The 17,419-nt window shown below is 40.0% G+C and overlaps 2 protein-coding genes across 5 annotated transcripts in view; both read right to left on the bottom strand.

Moving 5' to 3' along the window:
- Nucleotides 1-308: 308 nt before the first annotated feature.
- On the bottom strand, nucleotides 309-12,345 carry ncapg2 (non-SMC condensin II complex, subunit G2). Of its 2 annotated transcripts, none has more exons than XM_047329869.1 (27): nucleotides 12,238-12,345; nucleotides 11,936-12,041; nucleotides 11,166-11,345; nucleotides 9,712-9,826; nucleotides 9,445-9,602; nucleotides 9,079-9,213; nucleotides 8,862-8,956; nucleotides 8,627-8,783; nucleotides 8,441-8,533; nucleotides 8,230-8,355; nucleotides 7,970-8,149; nucleotides 7,564-7,716; nucleotides 6,764-6,986; nucleotides 6,486-6,583; nucleotides 5,270-5,443; nucleotides 5,100-5,170; nucleotides 4,797-4,950; nucleotides 4,456-4,629; nucleotides 4,159-4,275; nucleotides 3,591-3,728; nucleotides 1,919-2,018; nucleotides 1,597-1,802; nucleotides 1,185-1,319; nucleotides 931-1,034; nucleotides 722-822; nucleotides 494-593; nucleotides 309-371 (listed from the first exon to the last, which is right to left on the bottom strand). In XM_047329869.1, exons 2-27 carry the CDS (start codon nucleotides 12,011-12,013, stop codon nucleotides 320-322), a joined length of 3,417 nt encoding a protein of 1,138 aa, XP_047185825.1. In that variant the 5' UTR covers nucleotides 12,014-12,041; nucleotides 12,238-12,345; the 3' UTR covers nucleotides 309-319. The 2 variants fall into 2 exon arrangements, with proteins under 2 accessions (XP_047185825.1, XP_035475244.2); XM_035619351.2 differs by having other exon boundaries at nucleotides 5,270-5,440.
- Nucleotides 12,346-13,834: 1,489 nt separating this feature from the next.
- The window catches only part of esyt2b (extended synaptotagmin-like protein 2b), a 31,847-nt gene continuing 28,262 nt past the window's right edge, over nucleotides 13,835-17,419 (bottom strand). For all 3 annotated transcript variants that reach the window (XM_035619713.2, XM_035619714.2, XM_035619715.2), the window contains 6 exons: nucleotides 16,493-16,845; nucleotides 16,117-16,215; nucleotides 15,745-15,876; nucleotides 14,989-15,094; nucleotides 14,819-14,868; nucleotides 13,835-14,713 (listed from right to left, as the gene is read on the bottom strand). In XM_035619713.2, coding sequence (XP_035475606.2) covers nucleotides 14,641-14,713; nucleotides 14,819-14,868; nucleotides 14,989-15,094; nucleotides 15,745-15,876; nucleotides 16,117-16,215; nucleotides 16,493-16,845 — 813 coding nt within the window. In that variant the 3' untranslated portion in view covers nucleotides 13,835-14,640. The remainder of the gene's footprint in view (nucleotides 14,714-14,818; nucleotides 14,869-14,988; nucleotides 15,095-15,744; nucleotides 15,877-16,116; nucleotides 16,216-16,492; nucleotides 16,846-17,419) is intronic.

Below are 17,419 nucleotides of genomic sequence, written 5' to 3'. Positions count from 1 at the left end.
TTCATGAATTTCTGTGAACAATATCAAAACAACATCTGAGAGACTTGAGTGATGTGTGCAATCAAGAAATAAGAAACCACAGAGCTGTAGAGGCTTTTCGCAATCACAAATATGGTAACAGACCAGCACTTTCCCCCCACTTTAAATTTCAATCTAAACCCCATTTTCTTGAAAAATCCTGGTCAGTGAAGTTGAAATGATCTATTGCGTCATTTGTATCTGCCAGCAACAATAAGTCTGTAATGCTAATAGAAAAAAGCTGATTTCATACTTTCCTCCTCTTGCTTTATAAAAGGTCCTTTTTTTTAAATGAGGGAATTTATAAATCCAGAATTTCCTTCAGGGTCTTCACAGAAGATTCAAAAATAAACCTATCAGGAGAAGAATATAGAAAGCTTAGTCACACAGCTCAACCACCCAAGGAATTAATCAACAGTTTATCAACAGATTATCTAAAGGAAACATCTGAACCATCTGATTCCCCTCTACTTACCCCTGGATGTCTCTGCTGTCTGACAATGTGACTGCATGTTTGTGAAGCTGCTGCTGGACAGATCTGGCTGCATTCTTCAAGCCCACTTTAGACTGTCCCGCTACAGAACAAAAAAGTTTCACATCTCACAAACTGAAATGCATTTTGATCAGGAGAAAGAAGAAGGTCTGATGTAAATATCTGTGTAATAAAAAAAAAACCTTGCTTAAACTCATCATGAATACTCACTTAATTTGATAACAGCCAAGACGTGCAGGACGGCAGCCAGCTCATACAAACTACTGATGGCCCCAGACTCCAGAGATGAGCTGACCTCAGTCAAAAATGCCCTGAATGAAGCCCATGTCAAGAATTAATGTTATTAAACTGTTGGATGTAATTTTCAGGTCTGCTAGGTTTTTGGTCTAAGTTAGTGAAAAGGAACCAAGGACATTTACCTGCTTACAGCTGGTGACTTGAGGATGACAGAGAGCAGGACGCTGGACAGCGGAGGCATGTCCTCCACTGTCTCTGGGGTGATCACTTCTTCAGGATGCGTGATCTTTAAAAATATGAACACAGCATCTTACAAAACACTCTAATATTTTGATCCACTCCTGATGAATTGTTCCCTTACTTTAACCGCTTAGGAGTACATTCAGTAAGTCAAGCCCTGCAGTCTGAGAGTTTGGCAAAAGTAGCCGGCTCATACCTTCTGGAGTAAATGTCTCTTCTCCACGAGGATGACGGCAAAAACTGTAGAAAAGGCACCGCTGAGAGGTGCTCTGTCCCACGTCTGTGCCACTTGGAGGAAGCCTGTCAAACCCGGCACAGCTGACTGACACAGCTACAGTCGGCGTAGAGAGAAACAGGGAATCAATTTAACTGAGAAAGTTGTACAGTGCTGGACATTTGACTCCTGCAAAGACTGACGCTCTGTTACTAAGAGACAGTTTTTGTAGCAACAGTAGACAAACCATGTTCCTGTTGTATTGACAACTACTATGAAAACAGCCTATGTGGAGGCCCCCAAAGATTAAGTTAGAAATAAGCAAGGTTTATGTAAATTAAATGATGTAATGAATAAAAAAAGCAGAAAAATATCACAACACTTATCAGCGTACCTGTTTTCCCTTTTCCGGTTCCTTTCTAAAGTGGCGAGCTAAGAGCTCTATAGTCTTCTGGAAGATGTTGGCCACGACACCCAGAATGACAGTGGTGTGATCCTCCTGATTTTCCCGAGCCTGTTTGCTGTCGTCATCAGGTACATAACTGCCTGCCACCTCCTTTAAAATTGGCAGCACAGCAGGAATACAGAGGTAGCCTGCCTCTGAGAAGACAAAGGAGAACACTCTGTAAAGCATTCAAAACTGCCTTCCCTTCTAAATATGCAACATATCAGCCCTTTTTGTTTTGTAGATCACTTCACAGTTTTGAAACACTCACCTGAGAGGAGGACGAGCGAGCACAAGTGGAGGATTTGACCCTTGAATGTTTCGTCACCCAAACCCACAAGCAACACATCTCGGCACAAGGTCAGGTAGCTCTGGTAAAGTGCATCACCATCATGATGAAGAAAAATGTAGTCAAAATACAAAAAACAACAACTTGGAAATCAACGACAAATAAGGACAACACCTTGTCTTATAGGTGCATGTAAATATATATATATATATATATATACACATATATATACACACACACACACACACATATATATACACACACATATATATGTTTATATATACACACACACATATATATGTTTATATATATATATAAACACATATATATATATACATATATAAACATATATATATATACATGTGTGTGTATATATATAGTGGTAGCTGGAGGCCTGTAGTAGCTGCCTACAATTCCCTACCACTGCATAAAAAGGAAGTGCACTGAAACACATACACTGGGTTATTTTTAATATTTGATTGCAGCAGCCTTTGGTGACAGGCTGAGAATAATGGCATTAAAAGGGTATACACTTGTTTCAGTCTGACAGTATGAGCAGAATGAGGCTTGTACAATATGGTGTGAAGTAGACTGGAGCAGAACAATCTTTGGGGAGTCTAAATTTACCATCAGAACTGAAAGGCAAAAAGGCTTAATCTTCTGGATAACCACATAACTCTTTATGTCCATCTACAGCATCAGTACAGGCTAAGTACTGGGTAGTAAATGGGTGAGACAAATATCTAAACTGACAATTCATGAATAAGGAGATTTAATTTGCCCAAAGCCTGGATCTGTCTGCGCAGAATTGATTTTTGCTCGGATTGATTTTACTATGCGCAAAAATGATTATGCGAAATAAAAATGCACTCATCCATTCATATCATCCACATCCCACTTCAAAGCTCACGTGAGTGTCGTTTCAGCATCATGTTTTGTATCAACAGGCACCAGAAAGCTTAAAAGACATCCAACAATGACATGTCTGATTGTGTAGTGAAAGACATACAATGATCAAACATTAAGTTATTTGCTCAAATAAACACTTTCATTTACAGCTACAACAGGATTTATACATGAAAACATACACATTTACTGAGCCTTAAAGGTCTAAATGTAAGCCTTCTCTACTGCTGAACGTGGTTTTCTTTCCGGTCAGTCAAAAGAAAGCTGGTAAGCACACTGAAGTGGGTGGACGCAAGGAAGTGATAAAGAAGCAAACAAGTTGGTGTTGTTGTCTCGGCGAGTAAAGGAAATTTGATGCTGAACTCGCACAGTTCTCCTGGATTCATGAGTAAACAAATATTAACGCTAACGCTGGCTATGTAGCAACACAAATAACTTACATACATATCACGTTTAATCACTGCAAATGTGCTGCTGTAGAAAAATGTGTACAATCTTCCCAAATGAGACCACACATTTTCCACGTTGCCCAGATGAAATGCTGGTGCTTTATGTTATTTATCTTCACTAAATATATTACAGTCTGGCAAAACACATTGTTTGAATATCCCTAACACATATTTGTTTGGGCTCAATCAACTCCTAGTGGTTGTTTTCCAGTTAAATTTTGCTGCTAGTATTGGAGATCCCAGCATGTAAAATGGCTTTTCAAAGCATACACGTTTACATAAGTAATAGTAGAGCTCACCTCAGTTATCTCTGCGGCCAGCGGCTCCGACTTCTTGGAATCCTCTCCATCATTGTTGGCCAGGAAGGGTAACACCATTTCAGCCACCCAAACTGCCATGTGCTCCAGGGAGAGCAGGTAGTCACGACCCTCCGAGGCCTAGAGAAGAAGCAAAAGTTTCAGTTTTCCTTTTGTCTTCATATTTCGTTTGTAAATCAAGACTGGGATGGGCTGATGCAACTTTTCATATCTAATAACTAATTTCAGGATATGTGCCAATACCAATAGAATAACATTCACAGATTTAAAATTGATGTACCAGGCAAATCATTTTTAGGCAAAGTAGGGATTGTTGTCGCATTAAAAACCTGAGTCAACAGCTCGAAACAAAATATCCCAAAAAGGAAACTACCTCATATACCTGAACCACCCAGGTGAGAAAATGTATTAGTAAAACTTCAGCAGCTCCATTGGACCTGCTCAGTGACAACAATTGCGTTAAACTTAATAAAATTTAAAAAATTACAAATAAAGAGAAATTAATGAAGATAAACATAAAAACAGGATTAACGCATATTAAGGGGCTCACATTATGTTGCAGGTGTGCACCGAGACGGCCGTGGAGCATAAAGGCTTTCAGTGCAGTCTCCAAACTGGGACTTCTAAGATCATCTGTGGTGGAGCTGAGGTGAGTGTACAGCACTGACTGTAGTGACAAAAACAACACTGAAACATGTCTGACGAAACACAGTAATCATGGAGAAAAAAAATCATATAATAACATTTATAGATGGATGCTAAGGCAAGTTTACATGGACTGACAGGGTTTTTGTTAAAAACAAAGGACTCAGTGAGATGTAATAACATTGAATGATATCAAACAGACCTTCCAGTTACCAAGAACTGTATGGAGCTGCTTCAGCGGTCTCTGACCAAGTGCCAGCCCTTTCTCTCGTGTTGAGGTGTGGCTGAAAAGGTGCTCCAGGTAAGCCAGTGCCACATCTGGTTTGGCCTCCACCATCTCCTGGATACGCACCTTCCGACTGGCTTTAGCCTTCTCCTGATGGAGACAGGAAGATTACTTTCACATAGCGTAACAAGGGACGTGTGTCTGGATAAAACCTTTCTTTTCATTCACTCTGAGAAATCCAATAAATTAAGCAAGTATATGAGGCATGTTTAGCCCTTCCTGGCCGTTTCCAACTCTTTTACGTTGTATTGACTGACCCCTTGCTTGGGCAGAGCTTCAGTGAGCCAGTCAGTGATGAGCTCGAGGATGTCAGCAGCCTGACCCCAGCTACACATGCAGTCTAACAGCTGGCTGTACTGCGTTGGCACTGCTCCTGGGTCCGTCTTCTTCAGCCTGGACAAAACGCCACAGCTGGGAATGACAAAGCAAGGAGAGGGAGACAGGTTAGACAGAGCAAAGTCAGTAAAGGAGAAAATTAATGGGAGTAAAACATCACATTAAATGTAGAAATTGTAGAATGAGATTGACACAGAGAGATAATACGGTGCTTTACTGCTCACCTGAATGTTGGAACGGCAGCTGGGGGCATGTATGAGGCCAGTTGTATGAGAGGAACTGTACATCGCTCATCCTGAGAAACAAATCAAGACAGTCGAAATTAGTAATCTAATACTTGTTCATATCTGATAGGAAAAATTGTGTATGATAAAAAACACTATAGCTGATGTACCTCAAAGGCCTGAAAATATTTGGACATGACATTTCCAAACTTGGCAAAAGTGTACTTCTGGGCTTCTTCATTTTGTTTCAGGGCCTTCTCGACACTTCTCCACAGGATGACCACAACCTCCAGTAGACTCGACACAACAGCCATGTCTTTCCCCAACATAACAGGTCCAGCCTGCTGAGATCAACATTTAGATTGGATGTCCATAAACTCAGACACACAGTATACACATAGTTTACTTTCACATGCTAACTTGTTAAAGTTTAGAGACAACAGAGGATTAGACTAGCCTGGCGTAGCCAGACTAATACTCAAATGCGTATTAGTCTAGGACCTCTCAGTTAAGCTTTCCAAGAGTTGTTACCAACAAACACAGATTAAAATGGCAATTAGCCTCTTGCATTTCAAGGGAGTGCCCTCTTACTTTTGGGATCAGGTTTAAATGTGATCAAATGGGCCACTTGCTCTCAACACCTGTGAAACCAACAATTTATTGATATTTGGAAATTGACTCGCGGGCCACACTGAGTGACGATGCGGGCCATATGCGGCCTGGCGGCCAGCATGCCCATCCATTGACTAGAGCGTGCAGAGGAGATGTCTGTGATGATGATTCCACAATGTCTGTGAACGAGTGCTGTCGTTTTGTGAGAGAAATTTTAAAATATTGTGTACTTTTAGTCAAATGCTCGTTCATCAGCGGCAGCCTTGGTTGTTTACAAAAGTCGCTTCTCTCCGCATCATGGTATAAACCCCACCCATTATCAGATAATTGGTTGTGATGGACGGGAAAGATTTCTGCTGGATGGAAATCACTTTCCAATGGAGGGGAAATAAGATGAGCTACCAGAATTTGTCTTGGGCCCTGACTAGGATTATTGTAGGCCCTGAGGGCGAAATATGATCAAACTTACAGATATTTTACTATAGTACACAACAGCTCTACCACATGTTCCAAATTTATGAGGGGTGTTAATTCAACTATATGTTTATTAGAGGTTGTAGTTAGTGGTGATGTACCGGTGATGTACCTTTGTTAAGGTAGAATGTATGGCTGAGTCTGTTATATTGCCTTTTATTTTACAGCTGCATCTATCAGCTGGTTTTTAGTCTGAACAAACATTAATCTGGAGAATATAGGACTATTTCTCCTGTAAATTTTGTTTGTGGAGCTGAAATCATTTTACAACGAATGACTGAGTTTCAATAAGCCTTTTACTGCGCTGTTCTCCTTGTTGCTGTCATCAATCTCAGTCAGGTCACAGTCAGTCTGGATACAGCTGTTCAGGACACGGCGAATGGCCAACGTTAGCTTTACTGGAAAAGAAGAAATACTTTGATTCCACAAGAGCAAAAGTGATAAACGTATATAGGGCTCAAAAAATCACATTGGACTAACAATATCTCAGCTACAAATAGTTAGTCTTTCAGAATGGATTCAAAAATGTTGTATGAGTAAACCAAATTATGTTTCGGTAATGTATACACAGCACTTACTTATGTTAGTTGGGGCTGTGTGTTTGTACGCATACTGATAGAACTTCCTGGCAGCCATAGGATTCATCTGGATGAGAGTGATGCACCGACAGCACCACTCCCTCTCCGACTCGTTGACAGGGAAGAAGGACTTAAAGAGCAGATCAACAATGCGCTTGGACACTGACTGGGAATCAATAGCCAGGCGGGCCAGCAGGTGGTCCATGTTGCACACGTCCCAGAACTGCAGAGTGGTAGAAGAGATGTTATAAGAATGAAAGACAGAGAAACAATCAAAGGAAAAGTCCATACATACAGGTTTCATTTCACAGTGACCATCGAAAGGGCAATTGTGGCTTACTCCCTATTCATTTAGATAGAGGCCCGGTCTTGTTTTCATGAAATAACTGCCTGGAGGCGTTACCGTTAGGGCTTTCTGCCTGAAAACCTCACTTCAGTTAACTTTAGGCAACAAAACTACTTGGTTAGGTTAAGGGGAAGATCCTTTCACATGTTCCTGGCATAATGTGAGGTGAGACTTGCCTGTAAGGGACTTGGTGGGGGTACAGAAGAAAAGCAGTCTCTGTTCACACCTGGCATTTTGTACCTGAATTGCGTCTCAATGTGGTAAAATCCATTTTTATAGAAAATAAAACATTTTTAAATTTCCCATCTGTGCACTTTAAATGTCCCTTTAATTCAAATAAGCCAAGAGAAACACATTTTGTAAACTGTGATAATCACACAAGACAAAATCAGCAAAAATAAAAGCTTGGTGACGAAGTATAAAGCAAAAAGAAAAAACCCTACAAATGATGTACCTTGGCAGCACGTACTGCCTTGACCTTGATAAGCATGTCAAGGAAAGCTGTGCGGACTTTTTCAGAGTTATCATGAAGGCTGTACTTGAGAGTGGGCAGGAGTTTTTCCAGGAGTGGATGGCTGAGAGCATTGTCCAGGACGATAGTCAGACACTAGGGAAAGCACAAACCACAAGTCATTTAATATCCCGTTTACAGCCAATAACACAGACTGTGCTGTCTGCAGTAACAATAATCTCCCTTATTTTGGCTCAGAAAAAAGAAAGAAATGCCACTCTGTTAATATGTCTTCATCTTATATCTTGGGTATGAGCTTTGGATAAGTTTTTGTGGTAACGTTGTGACCATGTGATGTCATTTTCCAGGACAATGCAGCATCTTTGACGGAGAGAAATGTATTTCCTACCTTGAAGACTGAACAACGGACATCAGGAGAGCTGATGTCAGCTGACAGCTCCATCACCAGCTTCTTCAGGAAGTCTGTGATAATTATGGGAGGGAGAAGCTCCCAGCACTTAGCCAGGATCTTACAGACTCCAAGGGTGGCATTGGAGCGCACAGTGGGGTGAGGATCCTCAAGGAGGCCCTGAGGGCAACAGACAGGTTGTGGTTTTAGTGTCTCAAACTCACAATAAAAAGTGGGTGAATTGTTTGAATGGTTCTCACCATTGCTGTATCCAGCTGCCTTTGAATTTTCTCATCTATATTCTCATGGCTCTGATCCGGGTCATGGACTGGGAAGGCCTCAGTAAAAAGTAAAGTGGCATTCGCACGTACCTCAAAGTTAGGAGCCTTAAAAAAAAGTAAAACAGAAAGACATTAGACTAGAATAAAGTAAGGTGGTTGTAAAATTGCATTCCAATATCTGTGTGCGTACACTTAAAGCTTTCCAGAGAATGGGCCTGTAAAGATTACAGAGCATCTTGTCTACTTTGTGACAGCCCTTCCTTGTGTGGAAATAGCTCACGATCTGCAAATGAGAGCAAGGAGATCAGAGATAAAACACACAGTGTACTATGCACATCATGACAGAGAAAAACAAACAGCTGAGTAACAAGTCTACCTGTCGGACTTTGGCATGGACAGGAGAGGCTCTTTGAAGGAAAATGGCACACTGCATAATATCCTGAATGCACGCGCTCTCAATCTGCTCCAAGAAGTCCCCGCTAGCCTTCTTCCATGCTCTGAAGTAGATCTCCGTGATATGAGTAGTTATGGTTCTGAACAAAACAAGTCAATAGTTGGTGGCGTGAAGAGAAAATCACCATCGGTAAAAGAGAGTAAAGCGGGCTTCTTACTTGCTATAAAACTCCAGTTGGTTTTTGATGGTGCCATGAATAACCCAGATGAAGTCGACATTCCAGCTGAAAAGAAACACCAGGAATCGCTTCCCCTGTGACAACATGCACATCCTTCAGTTTGACAGCTCAAAGAAAGAGCTACAACAATGAGAAGGGGAGAAAAAAAGAGAGACAATGACTCATGCAAAAAATGGCTAAATTTCGCTTGACTCACGTCGTCATGTTTTATGTAAATAGGCCGGTGAAAACATTGAAGCAACAAGTCAATTATGTCCTTGTTGTCTTCTGATGAGTAGTCCACACTCAAAAGCACATCATGAAGACTCCAGAGTCTTTGGATCTCAACACCCTGACAATAAACACAAGATGAGACAGTGTTATGCATGAATGATATCAGGCCCCCGAATCAACAAGTTTTTAGGTTGTTTTTTTTTTAAAGCTAATGGTGCTTAACAGGTGCTTGTGGCATACTTATGAGACAATGTTTCTAGTACTAGATCACAAAATAGAGCATAATGATAAACGTATCCTTTAGCCCAATACTTATTGAGGGGACATACAGCTGAGGTCATACACTGACCGGTTTCTTTAAGATGAAACTCTTCTGTAGAGAGATGAGAAATGCAGTGCGACCAAACTGTTCTTTCTCTTTCAGCCCCTTCTTCCACCACGTCTCACACAGTGTGTGGATATGGAGCTGCAGGGCTGCCTCTGGGATAGGCAGTGACACCAGAACAACTGAGGGAAAGACACAAAGAGAAATCACAAACAAATTTCATGTAGAGCAACAAAAAATAACAACATGCTAACATTTTGGAATGGAGAGAAAATGAGCAAGAACACCCACCATGAAGTTTGTGGGCAATTTCGAAAAGGGCAGTGTAAGTGTCACCATCTTGTAAAACCTTAAGAGACACTAAAGCCACTAGTGTCACACCGTCCACAACAGCCATGACACGTTTCTGAAGGAAGAGTAAGGAAGGACATGTTCACAAAAATGCAAATAGAGCTTATATGCAAGCAAACTATGCAACTAGTTTGCATTAATCATATTTATATATATCAAATCGAATGGCATCAAAATAACAAAACAATCTGAAATCAGTGGGATAATGCAAAAAAACGACCCAGGACTAGGTGTAGAGATTATATCTCCACACTGGCCTGGGAACGCCTCGTGATGCCCCAGTCAGAGCTGGATAATGTGGCCCGGGAAAGGGAAGTTTGGGATCCCCTGCTGGAGCTGCTGCCCCCGCGCCCCGGGCCGGATAAGCGGTTGAAGATGAAGAAAAAGAAGACATATGGCAATAGAAGAAAACTAAGACAGTATGTGATGTGCCTTAAAGGGATAGTTCAGTGATTTTGAAGTTGAGTTGTATGAGGTACATATGCATAGTTAATGTTACCTTGTGGAGATGTTGATCAGCGCAGTCATTTTACGGAGTTTGGAGGAGAAGTGGATGCAGCGAAGGTCAGAGTCCTACTGTTGCAGAGGGGACCACCGACAAACGTATTATTCTCCACATTTTTAAATGCTTACCTAAAAAAAAAAATCTGTTCAATTTTACACTGAATAATGTATTTTTTCACTGCTTTAATTTGCAGTCAGACAGCCGTTTAGTTTTGCACATTTTTTCAAGCGTATTTTGGCCATGTATTACTACGCCAACTTTACTACGCAGGAGCGTATCAGTCCGCAAATCAGCTGTTCTACTGAGCGCTAACGTGGCTGATTCAAGAGACACAGGAAAACAAAAATGAGTTATTATGAAAGCAACAAAGACATGCCATTCACTGTGGACACCGTTATGAGGATACCTTTATGAACCAGAGTATAAGAAGAACTGAGTGGTACAGCTGATTTGCAGAGTGAGAAGCTGCTGCTTTGCACCGGCGCGTGTTTGCGTAATAATACATGGCCAAAGTACGCTTGAAAAAAAGTGCAAAAATAAACAGCTGTTTGGCGGAAAACTGAAGCAGTGAAAATATACATTATTTAGCGTACAATTGAACAGATGTTTTTGGGGGGTGAAGATTTAAAAATGTGGCGAAAAATACATTTTTCGGTGGTCCCCTCTGCAACAGTAGGACTCTGACTTTCGATATGTCCACTTCGCCTCCAAACTCCGTAAAATGACAGTGATGATCACCATCTCCATAAGGTAACCTATGAATTATGCATCCCCGTAAGTTAACATATTAATAATGCATAAGTACCTCATACAACCCCACTTCAAAATCACTGAACTATGACTTTAAAGCTTATGCTATAAGTGCACATAAATGGACAGGTACACTCACAGGGTCTTCAGCTGACTCCACTTCCATGCCCTCCTCACTGCCTTTCTCCCAACGCTCAGGAGGCAACTCCTGCAGGAAGTGTTGAAGGAGCGAAGCCAGTCTTCCCCACAGAGTCTCCCTCTGGTCTCTGGGCATCTCCTGCACCACCTCCTCCACATCAAAGGGCTCAACTTTGTCCTTCTGCTCAACAATACAAACAGGAGGGGAGACAATGACAACCTGAGACACAAAGCACAGATCTCGGATTTGACATCTTCAAAATACTGGACTATATTTTAGACTCTCATTTTCATTCCTCAGCAGCAGATGTTGGACAGAAAATAATAATAATCAGCCAGTATTTTGGTAACAAATACCAAATGAATCACAACTAATGCAGAAGCAGTGATTATCACATAACCTCTGGTAACATGCGTTTGTTGTTGTTTTTTTTAAAGTCCATAAACTAAATAGCAACTACGATATTTGCAGAAAACGTCAGATATAATACCATAATCACAACCTCAGACTTGATTTTAGACCTCGAACTGCTGGATCTTACAAGTACTACAATTTACAGTTTGTATTGTGTGTGTGTGTGTGTGTGTGTGTGTGTGTGTACGTGTAGTTTATTGCTAGTGTACATATTACTGCGACTTCTAACGCGAGCGCTCTAAAATGCAAAGAATATATAAGGCTACTGCACAACCTGACATGCACGAAGGAGATTTGTAAAGGACGTGAACTGAACAGCTCGTGATGAGACACTCGTCTGACGTTAATGTACTTACGTGAAGCTGGATGAAATGAAGGAAGTCCTCCACATTTTCTTTGCATGCGGCATCTAAAAACGCCTCGCGCTTCGACATACTTTCGGTTTTCGGCGTGAAAGTAAATCTGCAATGGGAAAAAAAAAGTCATGTTAACTAACGTTACAATATTAGACCAAAACAAACATGGCAGTCCGATTGCCGCTGGCGTTTAAAGTGTTATAAGCGAGCGTTAATCGCACTCTGTCCGTTCTTGCGAGTAATGTCATGTCTTATAATCATAAAAGTTCAAAAGTAAATTTAACAATAGGTAGATTTATTACCTTTTATTTGTAAGTTCGTGAGGCAGCAGCAGCAGCAGCCAAATGACAGCCACCCATAACAACAGTGTACCCGCGCGAATTTGGATAACCTCTTCTTCTTCTTCTGGGTTTTTTTGGCGGTTGGCAAGCAACAAATTGGTGCATTACCGCCACCAACTGGTCTGGAGTGTGTCTCAGCATCGCTTCTTGGCTACAGTAGTCACAGTTACCTGTATTATGTTTACCTATTTTGAATTCCCTACTGCTTAGTCCAGTGTGTCAGGAACCTAAGTCTTGATATTATTGTCTCTTGTCATTTCTCCCACTTTCCTTTGAACTCTGTAAAACTATCGTCCTTTCTTTTGCTTTCGCCACTTTCCCTTCAATTTCCGTTTAAAAATATTAAATATTATATTATTATTATATTATAAAATATGTTTCTGTCTTGTTTAGGTTCACTGCTAAATCAATGTTAGTATTCTTTGTTGCCTCATTTACAACCTTATCTGCCATTTCATTTCCTTTACACTTGGATAAGGTCGACTCTGCGTCATGACGTCGTGCGTCTTTTGTGACACAGACGTTTAGCTGTAATTCGTTACTTCCTGCCACACGATGGCGACAAGTGACTGCCTAAAGTTATATGTTTACTGTTAAGAGTGCGGCTTTTTCAGCAGAGCCTTTTGCCTCAATGGATTTTCTATTTATTCTGTAGCAAACCAATTTAATCGATTAGACCCCAATCCTCGAGGGAAATTATTCTGCAAGGTTGAATTCGTTCAAGCACCACACCGACCAACCGAAACATAATGTTATATAGTTCAAGCACATTACATGTTTATTTAATTTTTGAAGTGGGAAGAAGTAAATACACCTCCTGCAACAAGCATGCATTAAAAAAGATTTTCTTAAAGGGTAATACGATTTTACTATGTTATGAACTCACAAATAGAGGGAAAAGGGTAATTGTGACATAAGACTGTATTAAATCCTGTATTCAATTGGAATTTACCCCTTTTGCCCAGTGTAAATGTTATACTTTGGTGTTGTGTGGCTGCCAGGGGAACCACAAACATTTCACACAGAGTGGGAAGAGTGGGTTACAAGAAATATAATTATCATATCAATTCAGTCTATCAAGAAAATGGGAGTGAAAAGTGGCAACAGCAGGACAATGATCAAAAGCAGGCCTTAAAAAAGCCACCATTATCTACTTCAAGGAGAAGAAGCAGAAGCTTTTGGCACGGCCCTCTCGGTCCCCTGGCATGAACATCACTGAAAATCTGTGGGTGGATCTTAAAAATGCTGTGATCTGCAGGGCAAATGGGTGAAAGTAGGGTGCCTAACATTATGCACAATGTCATTAGCCAACTTTTTTTCTTCTTTTGTACTTTTTAATTCATTTAATTAAAAAAAAAAAGTAATTTAACATTTGAAGAAACACCTATTTTACTTTTATTCCACTCTCAAAAAACAAAATGCAATTCATCTAATGTGGAAATAATTAATAAGACCAACCTCTAAAACAGTTGAGACGATTTTCAGAAGAGAAACAATTTATTCCTCAAAAGCCACGAGGCATCAATCATTCAAAAATAATAAATGCAAGAAGGCAAAAATTAGTAGAGTTTTTAAGGCACAGGATATATAACAAGAACATATTCAAAAGCTCAGACAAACAGTTACAACTGCATGGCAAAACACACACACGCTCATAAAATAATTGTTGTTTCTGTTCCATATTTTTCAGTTTGCTCATTTGGTTTGAACAACAATCTAAGCCTTATTCAAGTATCCTTTATTCATATTATACAGCATTTATTCATAGCCCTAAAATGCCCTCAAGTTTTTAGTATCTGAGACAATATTCAGAACAACCAATATTGCACAAAGTCCTCCTAAAATATACAAGACTATCATTTCATTCATTCTATATATGCATTCCATGTTTGTAATCAAGCATAAAGAACAATAAGAGATAAACAATCAAATAACACTTCATGAAGAAAGATAAAAAAAGTCAAGACTGCAAGCCAAAGTGATTGCATCTGTTCCTTCGGAAAGACTTTTAACACATGAAAAATTTGTTCCATTCTAACAAACCGGACAAAAAAAACAATACATTTACACAGATTTCAACATCATTTCCTTTAAGGAAATATAATTTCATGAAAAGCCCCGGCAAATTCTGGTAACTATGAATAAGCAACTCAATATTTACATAAAACAGAGTTTGTGTGTTTCATTACAATATGTGAAAATATCGTTAAATCATGACCATTAGTGAAATAATAAAAGGAAATATTTGAAAAACTTACATGCAGAAACAATTCCTGTGAACTATATTAAAAAATAAACATGACAACAACACTATGATGTGCCCTTGGATGAACAAGATCACTATATTACAACCGAAATGTGGTTTCACAATGTGAGGAGAGAGTCCTGAATACTTGTAATGCCTTGAGTTGACAATCCATCTTCACTCAAATTATACCTGCAAGAAAAAAAAAAAAATATATATTAATGTACTAAAACAGGCTGTTATTAACTAAAGAAATCACTCACTACTGCACAAGGCAAAGATAAAATTTTTTTTTACCACTGCGTCCATCCTCTTGATATATCCTCCCCACTTAAATCTACCAACACCTGCAATTTCGAAACAGAAATTAGGAAAGACATTGAGATTCAAAAGCATATTTGTTTGGTTCTGCTTCTAGAAAAAAAACTTCTAACAACAACCAGAAACGATAAACCTGCCGATGTTACCTTTCCCAAGAGCCCTCTGTGTTTGGACAGGATGCTTCCTCCATTCTTCACTGCTACGTCCAGAGTTCGCCTGTGGAGCTCCACCATAGATACACTAAATTCAAACCTACAAACACACACACACACACACACACACACACACACACACACACACACACACACACACACACACACACACACACAGACACACACGTACATGCATATTTTATGACACAAATCTATCATGGAATAATTACACGAATTAAAGTTGTTGATTAGATAAGTTGATAATTTGAATAATTGTTGTTGTATTAAATTCGTTGTCTTAAAACATCGATAACATTCCTAACAGCTAACAGAAAATTGAGGGGATAAAATCCACACTGACACTAATTGATATGATTGTATCTTCTCTCAGAGGGGCCATAGTAAAATATTTGTTACTAAGAAAGTATTTGTTTCTGGAAAATACGACACCAAATAATCCGTAATTTAAAATTTGATGTGCATTTGGTGTAAATGCTTGTGATCTTGATGTCTATAAGTCTGACAGAATAAAAGAAAATCCTTAAGATAACAAAGTAGCGCCAAAGCTCTATCAAACATAATCATTAACACTATAACTACAAACGGCTAAACCTAAGGTATAAATATTAGAGCACAACAGATGTAAAGTCCAACAAGCAACAGCACTCATCTGAACACTGATCGATACTTTTTAAATTACAAACATGCAACTGCCAGCCATATTAAGCTAGAGTTACTCTACAAACCCACGTTTGATCATAAACAGGGTTAAGGGTCCTCTTCATTGTGCTGGTCTTCCTCCTCCCTGTCCGGCTCTTGTCAGGCAGCAAATAGAGGCGGGTGAAGGCATCTGAGCCCTCTTTGGTGGAAGCTATCAAGTTACTGAGGACACGCAGGACAAAATTGTTTCACTCATAAGTTGCCAAGCACATGACCAAGATGGTCTAGTATACTGAAGAATCTTTACCCACAAATCACACTCAATGACTTGAGACATGAGCCAAAAACAAGGTGTAAAAGTAAAAGAAAATAAGTCCTTAAAAACAGACTTTTTCTATTGTGTCCTTTACAGCAGAACAAAACTATTTAAATTAAGAGGATGATGTCAGCTGTGGACCTCACCGGCAGGCGTGCACTACCACAATGAGTTTGTTCCTCTGGGAGCTGTGTCGAACAGTCAGCTGGACCTCACCCAGGGGGTACTGGCCGGAAGCCGAGCCACTATAACCACACCAAAGACAGTCAGTGTCAGGCTGAATTTATACAGCGCATGGGCATGTGAGCGTAAACAGGGACTGATGGATTGCTTGACAGGTAAAAGATACACATTAAAATAAATCAAAGTGAGATTATAACATAAGGAAATGCACAATTAAAACAAAGTAAAAAAAAACACAAAAAAAACCCCGTTAAGATCCCTGAAATGAGGAAAGTAATAGCAAGAGAAAGAAATGTGTTGAAGGACAGGTGGGAAACATATATAAATAACTGCCATTACTTCTGCAGCTGACGAAGCCTTTGCTGAAGCTCCAAAGTGGCAAAGGGCAGGGAGATATCCGAGGCCAGGCTGGGTGTGGACTCCTTATGAGGCAGGTGTTTCTGGGAACTAGACATGCGGGTGCTCAGGTTCGAGATACTGCGGAGAGGGCTGGCAGAGTACGGCTCGCCGTCCCTGTGCTGGAGGGTTAGGGTGGAAGCATCTATAGGGGGTGGTGGTGTGGGTGGAGGCAGCGGGGAATCTGAGGCTGACTGTCTCTGGGAGGGGGCTGTGTTTGGCTGTGGCACACTGGATTTCCTGACCTGGACGGAGGAAGGCTGGTCTGAGGATACCTGCTTCTCAAGGGACAGAATCTAAAGAAAGACAACATGGGAGGATATTATTGGAAAACAATCAACTAGAATTAAGCAAAATACGGTAATAACATGCTGTGTAAGTTTTATAATTTTTTTTCATTCAATTTCTTGTCAAGATACTGTAATTTGAGCAGTTGTGATTACAAGATAATGCATTTAGTTTATGGACAAAGCAGTTTACTTGCTATTGTATCCTGGCTTTCAGTTTTTATGGATTTACAATAACTGAAATGATAATCAATAATATAATATGGTGCAAGGCATCTTAATAAAATGACTGTTATTTTATATTAATGATTTGGACAATACACATTTGCTTTAAAAGCCAACAATTGAACATTTTCACAACAATGCCAAAAAAGCTGTCATTTGCTAAACTCCTCCCCCCAAAAAGTGAATATCAAATCTTAGTTTAGGAACATAACCCCACAGTAGTCAACACGATTCAAAGATAACAGGCGCGCCTGACAAAGAAAACCCACTATAAACACGGCTGAACAACAGAAAATAAATACTAGATGTCCAAGTCCCCCCGTCACCTCACCTATGTAGGAACTGTGATGTAGATGTG

This window comes from Scophthalmus maximus, chromosome 21 (assembly GCF_022379125.1).
Source record: "Scophthalmus maximus strain ysfricsl-2021 chromosome 21, ASM2237912v1, whole genome shotgun sequence".
Lineage (NCBI taxonomy): Eukaryota > Metazoa > Chordata > Actinopteri > Pleuronectiformes > Scophthalmidae > Scophthalmus > Scophthalmus maximus.
Note: the sequence above shows the minus strand (reverse complement) of the source record. Positions and strands in the feature narration are given on the sequence as shown.